The sequence below is a fragment of the Urocitellus parryii genome, chromosome 11 (genome assembly GCF_045843805.1).
Source record: "Urocitellus parryii isolate mUroPar1 chromosome 11, mUroPar1.hap1, whole genome shotgun sequence".
NCBI classification, from domain to species: Eukaryota; Metazoa; Chordata; class Mammalia; order Rodentia; family Sciuridae; genus Urocitellus; species Urocitellus parryii.
In genome coordinates, this window is record NC_135541.1 from 64,080,106 (window position 1) to 64,092,733 (window position 12,628).

A 12,628-nucleotide genomic window follows, 5' to 3' on the forward strand; every position below is an offset into this window, starting at 1 on the left:
TATTGTCTAAAAGATAAAAAGAAAACTTAATAGCGACTTTAGAATAAGAACACTAGTTCTTGGACCCTCTTAGCCTGACTCCTAAGGTTCTCACTAGCACTAGGGGAAAAGCCAAGAAAAAGGAAACGAAACAAAACTCCTGAGTGCAAGATAGCACCGTCTTCCCGACTCCACCTCCACTCCTCCAAAGTGGCACCACTCTTAAAATGAGAAATATCAAGGGAAAGCCAGCTGCACGTGGTAGCATTTACTCTTACATATGGGAAGGTTGAAATACTGCACCTTTGGTCCTCGAGGCCTGGTAGCTTTTCCCATCAATTTTTCGTCATCAATTTCACACTGTTCCAGAAGATCCAAAATATCTTCCTCCTTCAAAAAACATTTTGATTTAAATCATGATCACTAATGGACTCTAAAATTTTTCCAACTTCATTAATCTCCATAAAATAATGTACAAGGAGCACTTCTAACTACTTAGTGAAGATCATTCAGATCAAAGAAGGGGAACTAAAGGATTATGGCGAATTCTCTTGAAACTTTCACTAAAGTCTGGCAATGCAAATAATATATAGTCGAAATCTATTGAGTAATAATTATCATAAACAAATGTTTCCTTCTATTATGATATGTTATTAAAATCTTAGAATATAGTACTTCAATAATTTAGCGCATTTTGGACACTCAAATCTCTGGAAGCACAGAATTTTCTAGACTATAACTTCATTAATCATTCCAGTACTAATTACTCCAAAAAATACTAAAACTCCAGACAGAAAATTGGTGATTATACTAAGAATTTCATTTACTAAGAATTTCATTTATAATCAATCTGATATTAGTATTTGGCAACACTTAATGAAAATTTTTATAAATTTTTACTATTGCACAAAAGTATTTTTAAAAATATTTTTAGCTGTAGATGGACATAATACTTTTATTTATTTAGTTTTATGTAGTGCTGGGGATCGATCCTAGGGCCACACACATGCTAGGCAAATGCTCTACCCCTGAGCCACAACACTAGCCCTGCACAAAAGTATTTTTAGGGCTTCATGAAGCGTCTTTTTTTTTTTTCTACAGGCATTAATGAGAGTGTCATTCCAGAAGTGCCCTAATACCAGTCTCTTATGCTCTTACAGAGACATTTTGAAGTCAAAAGGAAAAAATATAAACATACACTCCAGTGGATGTTGAACAAACCAAAGAAGTAGCTATAGTGAAAGAGGTTTAATCAACTGCTTCACTGTTACTTATTCCACCTATAAAAATCAGAACTTTATTTAATATTCATGATTTGTGTTTTAACTTCCCCATAAATGTTTTTTGAAATACAGACGTTTCACTATACAAGAGAAATTTTTAAAATAAGTTATTCTTCATCCCAATCTATGTAAGATTAGCTAATAAAACACCAAAAGACTCATTATAGTTTTGACAAAATAATAATCCTATAATGAATTCCGTGGATAACAGCATTTAAAAAAAGATCTCACAGAGTTCTGCTTCTGTTCAGAAGAAAGATTACAACAGATAATGCTTTCATTGCAGCAGCCAAAAAATATCTGATGAACTAAAGAGATTTTTTAAAACAGAATGCCATAGCTAAAAAATAGTGTGAAAGAACAAATTCCAGAGAAAGGTAAGTTCTTCCCAAATGAACAAAGCATACTTTGGGTCCTTTGCCAAGACTGAGCGTATGTGGGCAAAAATCAGGTCTATCATAGGAAAGTAAGATATTCTGCTGGAAGACAGAGAATCCCCTTAATATACTCCCTTTTGGAACAGAACACTGAGATACTATTATTAAGAGATCTGGCTACCATGTTGAGAGGCCACATAAAGAGAAAGACACACTCAGTCAGCTCCCTGATACTCCAGCTATCTGATTTAATGTACCAAATACATGAGTGAAATCACCTTGGAATTCTAGCCCTTAGTGAGTGCAAGAAACATTTATCTGAATATTTCTTAATTGACTCCAGGCAAGACCAGTGAAAGAACCACTCAGTGGCCCCCAGAAATATTGCAGAACAAAGAGCAAGCAAATAGACAACTGATAGACCTTTTATTAGGGTAAACGTGTGTATTTGTGTATTTGTGTATTTGTGTGTGTGTGTGTGTGTATGTGTGGATGTGTTTGTGTATGGTTTACTTGCTCTCATACTATATATATATATATATATATATATATATATATATATATATATTATCAAGAAAAAATGCTGCATGGTGTTAATTATAATCCAAATAATAAGAGTGTCACAAACCACAAAGTTAATTCAATGGATTTCTTTATCCAGTTATACAAAAAAAAATCTGTGTAATAAGAATATTCTTGACATATGACAATTACAATATTATATCAAAATTCTCTACTCCATAATTTGTCCTGTTAGACATCTTATTGATGAAGTCCCTTTCGTAGTAAAACACTACCAACTGTTAAAATGAAAAGCCTCAAGTGCACTATAAAATCAAAGTACAGTGCTTTCACATGGAGGCTGAAGGCGGGATGTTTTTATAGACACACTATTATTAGGTTCCATCCTTTTTTCTCTGTATCAATGCTCATCTCTTACCTTCATTTTTTTCAAAGGATTATTCAGCTCTCGCTGGAATGAGGCTGCTCTTCCTGAAAGGAAGGTTTGAAAGGCAACAGCCAACAAATTTTCATACTTCTCAAGCAGTGTTTTATCATCTGGAGGATAAATTCGTCTACAAAAAAAAAAATCAGATAACCCAATTTGTTTAAAAGAAGTAATCATAGCTCAATAGTTAAGATGACTGTTTAGAAAATCATTGCCTTCCTGCTCCATGCCAGTTAATATTGCTAATGGCTAGAAACAAAGATAGTTCCGAGAAGTTCACAAATATTCATGTTACCCGTACAAATTGAAGCTTATCTAGAGAAGCATCATTACACAAAGTAGTTCCAGAAGATAAGGTATAAGGGTTTGGTTCAGAGAAAGTGACTGCAATTGGTTGAATTGGTAAAGTACAGAACTTTGTGGGAGAGTGTTCAGATGATGAGGGATACTGGGGAAGTTTTGACTTCATGTAGTGACTGAAGCATGCAAAAATGCAGGCATCCGTCTTAATGTTTGGGGGTGAGGGAGTGAGGACTAGGTAGTAGTAGGTTGGGAAGAATGTGTTCCCCTCACTACTAAGGAGGTGGGTGCTAAGAACAGGAAAGACACCTGTAAGAAACTCTCTGCCCATACCTTCTGATGCCAATTGAAGCAAGGTCAAGCTGGGAAGGAGGGACACCTTCCCAGAGCACAGGAGCTTAAAGGGCCTCTTTAGATCCTGTCAAGGATGATACTATGAGGGGTACCAGTTTAACACAGTCCAAACCCTGTCTACTGTCTCTACCTGACTTCTTCAAATATTTTCTTATTTCTTCCGTTTCCTTAGAATTTGAGTTTAAAGAACAGCAACCACTATGAGTTGGCAGAAAACTATTAGAACCTAAATTTCCACTTTCTTAAAATAGTGTATAATAACCAAATCCAGGCCCAGAAGGGCTGATTAAAAAGACTCCCCACAGGCCCTCCACAGGCCTGTTGGAAGGAGAGCTGGCAGGAGATTTGTCAAGTCTGAACCACTACTTGCTCACTAGCTGACTACCTTTTCTTCCTTTAAAGATATTAAGCAGAAAGCACATTCTAAGAATGAAAAGAACTGTACTTCAAGTGAGCATAAAAGGTCTAAAAATATAGAACGATTATTTGACACTTCACTTCCTTCAGTCCATACAAAAATGGCAGCAAAGTTACCTATAATTCCCCATATGTCGATTTTCATGTTCTTCTCTTGAAATCTGCTTCCGTATTTGAGCAAGTCTCTCTTTCTAGAAATAAAGAGTTTACAAATAAAACCCAATGCATGAGTCATGCAATTGAAATTGTGGGGACATTGCTAAAATGTTCATACCAACTCTTCTTTCCGCCTCTCCAGTTGGTGTCTCTGCTGTTCCCAGTCTGAGGAACCTGGTAAGAGTCTTTTTATTGAATTTTGACCATAAAGCCTCTTTTGAGCCTCAGCTTTTTGTTTGGCCAAGTTTCTCCTTTTATCGCTGGTCCTAAAGTATGAAACACAAGACCATATGCTAGAATTCAAACAAGTTCTGATCTTATCCTATGAGTAGTGCAGATTGAAATCAAAGTTGATTTTGTATATTCACATATATTCATCTAATCACCCACCAAATATGGAACTCTGCATGGTAAACAGATGATACCAAGATAAAATGGAAACACTATGTGCTTGCTTGAAGAGTCAGAGAGTCCCAGGTTGATATTCCATACTAATACCTTGGCAGCTATACAATCTGACACTGGTCCATTAAGTGCTAAGTCTACTTCCCACATATTTTTTATTAAAAATAATAATGTTTCCCTCCTAGAGATCTTATAAAAATCAATTTGTGGTGCTATTAATAGGTAACTAGTCATTCTCTTCTCCCTCTTCAGCCAATTCTGTTTATATTTAAGCACTCTCATGTATACTGACCACTCCTGAGCACATTTTCAGTTATGACTGAAATTCCAGCCTAACAGTGCAACTTTTTCAAACAAATAATGACTGTCTTTCTAATTTTTGGATTATTCATGAAAATTTAGTTATAAGTCTCTGGTTTTTATAGAATAAACCCAATCCTAGGATTATTTTCCTCTGAGAAACTTTTTCCTGTTTCCCTCGATGTAGCTACAATGAGTCTGAGTTCTCTTCTCCAACTCTTCCAGTTTGTACTCCTACAAATGACCCCTGAAAGACTTCTCAAGAACAGGGTGGAATTCAGGAATAAAGGAAAATCATAGCGAATTCTGCCCTCAGCTTTAGGGGGAAAAACAGAGCCTATTTGCCTATGCCTCATATTGTTATTATGTTGGCAGGGTGCAGGTATGGATGCAAATCAAAAGGAATTGGACATGATATCATTTGGCCACCTTCTGCCATGGAGAGGTAAAAGAAGTGCTTAAGTTCACATACGGTCCCATTCAATTCATCAGAAGATGGCAATGAAAACATGAAACCAAGACACTGGACAGTAAAGAAATTGCTATTGCCTCAAGTATATATTCCCTCGCAACCCCAACTTGTAGGAGTGCTAGGAAACTGATCCATTCTCTTTCAGGACAACAATGAAGCTTCAGTGGTAGGCATTCAACAAGTTTATTATTGAGAAAATAAACAAACATATCCAGAACATTGGAAACCATTCAGTACAGTTGGAGCCACCATGGGTGAATGCAGGATACTCAGGTAATCATAAGAAGTTGACACTAGGTTATTGAGTTCAAATTTATCTTTAGGCAATTAAAAAGACATGAATTTTAAAAGAAAAGGGGCATAATTATATTTGCATATGTTAATAAAGATTATGACCTTGGCAATATGTACTGTAGCCTAGAAGAGGATGAGAACAGGAGTAGGAAGATGAGATGCCATTTCTTTTTTTTTATTGGTTGTTCAAAACATTATAAAGCTCTTGACATATCATATTCATACATTCGATTCAAGTGGATTATGAACTCCCATTTTTACCCCAAATACAGATTGCAGAATCACATCGGTTACACATCCACATTTTTACATAATGCCATATTGTTAACTGTTGTATTCTGCTACCTTTCCTATCCTCTACTATCCCCCCTCCCCTCCCCTCCCATCTTCTCTCTCTACCCCATCTACTGTAATTCATTTCTCTCCTTGTTTTTTTTCCCATTCCCCTCACAACCTCTTATATGTAATTTTGTATAACAATGAGGGTCTCCTTCCATTTCCACGCAATTTCCCTTTTCTCTACCTTTCCCTCCCACCTCATGTCTCTGTTTAATGTTAATCTTTTCCTCCTGCTCTTCCTCCCTGCTCTGTTCTTAGTTGCTCTCATTATATCAAAGAAGACATTTGGCATTTGTTTTTTAGGGATTGGCTAGCTTCACTTAGCATAATCTGCTCTAGTGCCATCCATTTCCCTGCAAATTCCACGATTTTGTCATTTTTTAGTGCTGCATAATACTCCATGGTGTATAAATGCCACATTTTTTTTATCCATTCATCTATTGAAGGGCATCTGGGTTGGTTCCACAGTCTAGCTATTGTGAATTGTGCTGCTATGAACATAGATGTGCCAGTATCCCTGTAGTACGTTCTTTTAAGGTCTTCAGGGAATAGTCCGAGAAGGGCAATAGCTGGGTCAAATGGTGGTTCCATTCCCAGCTTTCCCAGGAATCTCCATACTGCTTTCCAAATTGGCTGCACCAGTTTGCAGTCCCACCAGCAATGAACAAGAGTGCCCTTTTCCCCGCATCCTCTCCAGCACTTATTGTTGTTTGACTTCCTGATGGCTGCCAATCTTACTGGAGTGAGATGGTATCTTAGGGTGGTTTTGATTTGCATTTCTCTGACTGCTAGCGATGGTGAGCATTTTTTCATGTACTTGTTGATTGATTGTATGTCCTCCTCTGAGAAGTGTCTGTTCAGGTCCTTGGCCCATTTGTTGATTGGGTTATTTGTTATCTTATTGTCTAATTTTTTGAGTTCTTTATATATTCTGGTTATTAGGGCTCTATCTGAAGTGTGAGGAGTAAACATTCGTTCCCAGGATGTAGGCTCCCTATTTACCTCTCTTATTGTTTCTCTTGCTGAGAAAAAAACTTTTTAGTTTAAGTAAGTCCCATTTGTTGATTGATGAGATGCTATTTCACTAACAATAGGAAATATGAAGACCTGGACCAGGGAAGCAGCAGCGTGTTAAAGAAAGAGTGAGTTCAGAAGAATATTTTGGAGAAAGAATGGGAATGCTCTAGTGACTAATTCAATGTGCAGAATAAGGAAAAGGAATAAACTCGTAATCATACCAAAATTTCTGATTTGGGTGAGTGGGTAATTATGAATATCATTTTTCCAATGATGCATACAATTTGTCTTTGAGTTTTCTCAGTGAAGGGAGGAGGTAATGCAGTGGTTTAGGTAGCTCTTGATACTTGATCTTTTTTTATATTCCATTTCATATAGAAAAATCATTTCTATATAGAATGCAGTTTACAGGTAGGAGAGGGAAAGGAAAAAGCAAAAACAATATAAAGGGGAAAAGACCAAACAGAAAATAAGGAGTGGTGGGGGAGAAGGAGGTAAAATTTTTAAAAAGAAAAAAAAAGGTAAGACAAATACAGAAGGAATGAGGTATTTTAATTAATATGCTATAAAAGAAATAAACATAGTCCTAGATCCTATCCACAGCAAACAAGATTCTGACAGTCAAGGATACTGACACACAAACAGCTCAAACACACATGAACAGAAAAGTAACAAAAACAAGCTCACACAGAAGTCCTCTCAGACACATTAAAAAAGAATAAAAGACAACCACACTGAGTTTTTTTTTTAATTACTATTGATTATTATATGGCCTTTCATTTAAAAAATAGCAAAATAATAAGCAGGAAAATTAAATCTTTAATTCACAAATCAGACTATAATACCAGTACTACAAGATAGCTCTTGAACTGCAATTATGATTAAGATAATAATGATATTTTAATTAGATCATTTTCTTTACATTTGGCCTTTAGAATACTGTCATTGTAAAACTTGGTTTGCATTTCTATAACTACAGGCATAAGTTAGACCTAATGACTCTCAGCACTTACTCCACAGACCAGAAAAAAATTTAACCAAAGACCAAAATATTCTGATTCACTTAGCATTTTAATCAGCATTTTTCTACTCAACTGTGTCCATACACTGTCCTAAAAATTTTTGTTCATGACTTTCTTGATTCCTTCCCACTACTCATTACCCTGTGAATCCATCCAAGGGATTTCTCTTACCATTTGTCTCAGATTGCTGCATGCTCCAGAAGTACAGAATCACTGGAAGATTTATGAACATGCTTTGCTTTGTCTTTCCACTTACCTATTTTTCTACAAGTAGTTAACTTAAATGAAATATCCTTCCTCTAGGCTTGTCTTCCAACCAAAATTATATTTATTGCTCACTCTACACTAGTTGTAGATACAGCCCAGGAGAAGCAAAGAGAAATAGAGCTATTGCCCTCAAGGAGGTGATAGTTTAAACAGAGTGGGGAGATGGATGCAAAGTGAGAGTATCATGATAGCACAAAGGGAGAAGTGAGCCATGATGCTTTAATAAAAGGCTTCAAACAGGAAATTAAGCTTGAGCAAGGTTTTAAGAATGAGTTGACAGGGGCTGGGGATGTGGCTCAAGCGGTAGCGCGCTCGCCTGGCATGCGTGCGGCCTGGGTTCGATCCTCAGCACCACATACCAACAAAGATGTTGTGTCCGCCGAAAACTAAAAAATAATAAAAATATTTGAAAATTCAAAAAAAAAAAGAATGAGTTGACAAACATATGATCAATATGTATGCTATGGTTTGGGTATGATATTTCCCCCAAAATTTCATGTGCTATTGGTCCCCAATTTAACAGTACTGAGAGGTGATGGGACCTTTAACAAGTAGAACCTAGTGGCAGGTGATTACATCATTGGGCACCATTGTCAGGAATGGATTAATGCTCTTCTACAGAGACTAGGTTAGTTCTCTTGAGACTGCATTAAGCCTTGCAGGATTGAGATGGATACTACAGCACTGAATTAGTTACTGCGAGAAATGGTTGTTTATAAAACAGATCAGCCTCTCCTGATTCACTATTGTAAATATGCTCTTCTGCATGCCTCTCCTTTCTTTGCTCTTTTCTACCCTGCAACATGAAGTCCTCACAAGAAGCTGAGCAGATGCCTGCCCCATGCTTTCGGATCTCTAGTAAACCTGTTGTCTATAGATTTCCCAGTGTCAGGTATCCCTTCAGAAAACAATCTAAGACAACATACAAAGAAATGTTACTCTGTCTTTTTAAAAAAGGAAGGAAATTCTGACACAAGTTACAAGGAACCTGAAGACATGCTAAGTGAAATGTGCCACTAACAAAGAGACAAATACCAAATGATTGCACTCTTGTGAGATAAAAATAGGGCACTCAAATTCATCAAGAGTGTAATGGTGGTTTCCAGGGACTAGGAGGTGAGGTGAATGAGGAGTTAGGACCAAATGGTGTAGAGTTTCAATTTTGCAAGATGAAGGGTTCTCATACGGTTGTGATAATTACATAATACTGTGAATGTACTTAATGCCACTCAACTACACACTTAAAAATGGTTAAGATGGTAAATTTTATGCTAACTATATTTTACCACAATTAAAAATATTTGACATTCACCAGAGGGACAAAGGTGCATGAATATTAAATATAAGAAAGTGAAAAAGCATATTAATGAGAACAACACAAAAAAAGTTCTTAGAAAAATCAATCCCAAGGCAGAGAAAAAAAAGAACAAGAAATGATTGGGTTGGAGAGAGATGCAAGGGCCAGATCAAAAAGTACCTTGTATGTAATATAAAGGAGTTAAACTCTGTCTTATAGTATGGAAACTATCTGATCAGAATATCAGAGCTTATAAAAATCTCTTCAAATGCTAGCATCTCTCAGTGATCTGACTCTGCCCCTCTATAGTTCTTAAAATAGAGAATCCAACTGTCTGATCTTATTCATTAGAATCAACTGCAATCTCTACATATGAGTGCCAATCAGATATCTCTACCTGCTGAGTCCCTATGTATCAAACTTACCATTTAACAATTCTACCTCTGTGTCTCAAATCATCTTAAAATTAACATATTCATACACCTCAGATAGAGCATTAATCTCCAGGAGATATAAAAAATTTTTAAAACAATCAATAAATGGGTTGAATAAAAAAATTTTAAAAAAACAACCCAATCAATAAATGGCCAAACAGATACTTCTCAGAAAAAGATATACAATCCATCAACAAATACATGAAAAAATGCTCAACATCTGTAGTAATTAGAGAAATGCAAATTAAAACTACAGTAAGATTTCATCTCACTCCAGTCAGAATGGCAATTAATAAGAATACAAAGCAACAATAAAGTTAGCAAGGTCATAGGGAAAAAGATATATTCATACATTGCTGGTGGGGCTGCAAATTGGTGTGACCACTATGGAAAGCAGTATGGAGATTCCTCAGAAAACCTGGAATAGAACGACCATTTGACCAGTTATCCCACTCCTCGGTTTATACCCAAAGGACTTAAAATCAGCATACTCCAATGACACAGTCACATCAATGTTTACAGCAGCTCAATTCACAGCAGCTAAATTATAGTACCAACGTAGGTGCCCCCTTCAACAGATGAATGGATAAAGAAAATGTGGTATACATACACAATGGAATATTACTCAGCCTTAAAGAAGAATGAAATTATGGCATTTGCAAGTAAATGGATGGAGCTGAAGAATATCATCCTAAGCAAAATAAGCCAATCCCAATGAATCCAAGGCTGGACATTTTCTGTGATATGCAAATGCTAATTCACAATAAGAGAGGAGGTGATGAATAGAGGTATTTTGTCTAGACAGAGGGGAGTAAAGGGAAGGGAGGGGGCATAAGGGTGGGAAGGACAGTAGGATGAATCAGACATCATTACCCTATGTGCATATATGATTATATGACCAGTGTGATCCTACATCCCGTACAACCAGAAGAATAAAAAGTTATACTCCATTTATGTATATCAAAATGCATTCTACTCTCATGTATAGTAATTAGAACAAATGAAAAATTAGTGTGTTTAAAATTGAATTATATCTCTCCCTTCTGTGCCCTCTCTTCTTCCATAACTCCTCCCCATTTATAACTCTGCTATAATCTTTATCTCAATGAATGACATATTATCAAACAATCCAAGCCAGAAACCTAGGAACCATAGGAGACTCTATATTCCCAGTACTTACTATAATTTAACCATAATTACTGCAGGTGTAGAGTATTATATGGGAGGGGAGTCAGGAAAAGGAGTTTACAGGAAGAAGGGGGAAATATTTTTTTAAAACTATATGGGTTTAAAAACTGAAATTAAAAATTCAAAGTAAAAAATACAAATGACTACAAGCCAGTCTCATATACAAGTGATTTATCTATGCCAAGTATGGGAAAAGTTCCAACAAATGGGGGAAATACTTTACCTGATGTTTAATAGCTTCAGTGCATTGAGCAACACACCCCTTTTTACATCATAGTCTATTTTCTGATCAGTTCCGAAACTTGGGGCTCGATTAATCTGAAATTCACAAAGAAAACAATGCTGGCAGCCAAATGTTGGAAGGTCAATACATATTCCACACAAGTTTGTTAATCTAATGTTATATCTCCAATCAGGAGAAGGAGCCACAATAAATCTCAAAGCTTTATGTGGTGGAAGGCCCAGTCACCACCTCCGCATCTTACCTGCCCATCAACCTAGGTCAAGGATTTGCAAGGAATAGACTAGGAGCATGACCTCCTGCTCTTGTTGTCTCAAGTTGAAGATCTGGATTGTCAATCAGCATCACCTGGCCACTCTCTCCAGCCCCTTAACCCAACACTGGAGTTTTTAAGTTTAGAGAAGTTAAAAGGAACATAACTTGACAACAAGTTGGAAGAACAGTAATTGTGACATGCACATTACCAACACCATAATAAATACATGTACATTTTTAGCAAGTAGAAAATATCAGTGCCCTCTTTTCACTGCTTCAGATATTCCTGATGAATTCACCTTTTGATGCATAGAAAATAAATTGTGTTTCTAGCTGGCTCAAACAATGATTCATCAATTTTCATTTCAAATGGCATTGACTAAATTTCTCAGAGATACTCTTTTTTCATTGGTTCTTTTTATTATACATGACAGTAGGATCCATATTAATATAATTATACAGGCATGGAATATATCTTATTCTAATTAGGATCCCATTCTTGTGGATATACACGATGATGGGATTCACCGTAATGTTTTCACATGTGTACACAGGAGTATTATTCCACTGTCCTTCCTTCTCCTTTTCCCCCACCCTCCCTCCATTACCTCTTGAGAAGATGCTACCTCTTAAGGGTAGCTGCAGATCTCTGAGAGCCTTTGTAACCATACAAGAATGGACTAATGGGGATAAATGAGCCATTTGTGACCATCCTACTTTCTGACGTTATTCCCAGGAATTCATCAAGATGGAAAAGAAGCAGCAAATATACATATATATAAAATTATATATATATAGGATATATAATATATATAACATATATAAAATACACACACACACACACACACACACACACACTCACACACCTTGTACAATACTGTACTATCTCGAGGGCTAGAGATTTTCTTTTTGTATTTGTTGTTGTTAGGTTTTAATACTGTTGTTGTTAGGGAAATTAACAGGCATAGCAGGTTTTTGAGACTCTAAATGAGTTGGTTAGAATATTGATGAGTTTAAAACTATAACTTCATTTCTTCATTACCAACTAACCCCTTAAACTATCTCAACAGAAGTATATGCTTCTAGACACAATTACACAAATTCATCACAAGGGACAATTCTACATTCTACAGCTGAGACCTGAGGAAATATCACATTATACTCAAAACTACATCCAGAAATGTCATCTCTCTAATTGGAAAAGTGGCACAGTTTCACAGCAGAAAAACAGTAAATAGAAACAAAGCAAACAGCAAAGGATTACATGTCATTCCACTCCCTG

At 36.3% G+C, this 12,628-nt stretch overlaps 1 protein-coding gene across 7 annotated transcripts in view; it reads right to left on the reverse strand.

The window, feature by feature from the left end:
- Positions 1-12,628, reverse strand: part of Ttll7 (tubulin tyrosine ligase like 7) — a 151,735-nt gene that overhangs the window by 48,885 nt on the left and 90,222 nt on the right. For all 7 annotated transcript variants that reach the window (XR_013344452.1, XM_026411158.2, XM_077803667.1 and 4 more), the window contains 5 exons: positions 11,074-11,168; positions 3,934-4,081; positions 3,777-3,850; positions 2,580-2,715; positions 283-369 (listed from right to left, as the gene is read on the reverse strand). Coding sequence is in view for 6 of the 7 variants with exons in the window: in XM_026411158.2 (XP_026266943.1) it covers positions 283-369; positions 2,580-2,715; positions 3,777-3,850; positions 3,934-4,081; positions 11,074-11,168 (540 nt within the window). In the remaining variant the exon portion in view is untranslated. The remainder of the gene's footprint in view (positions 1-282; positions 370-2,579; positions 2,716-3,776; positions 3,851-3,933; positions 4,082-11,073; positions 11,169-12,628) is intronic.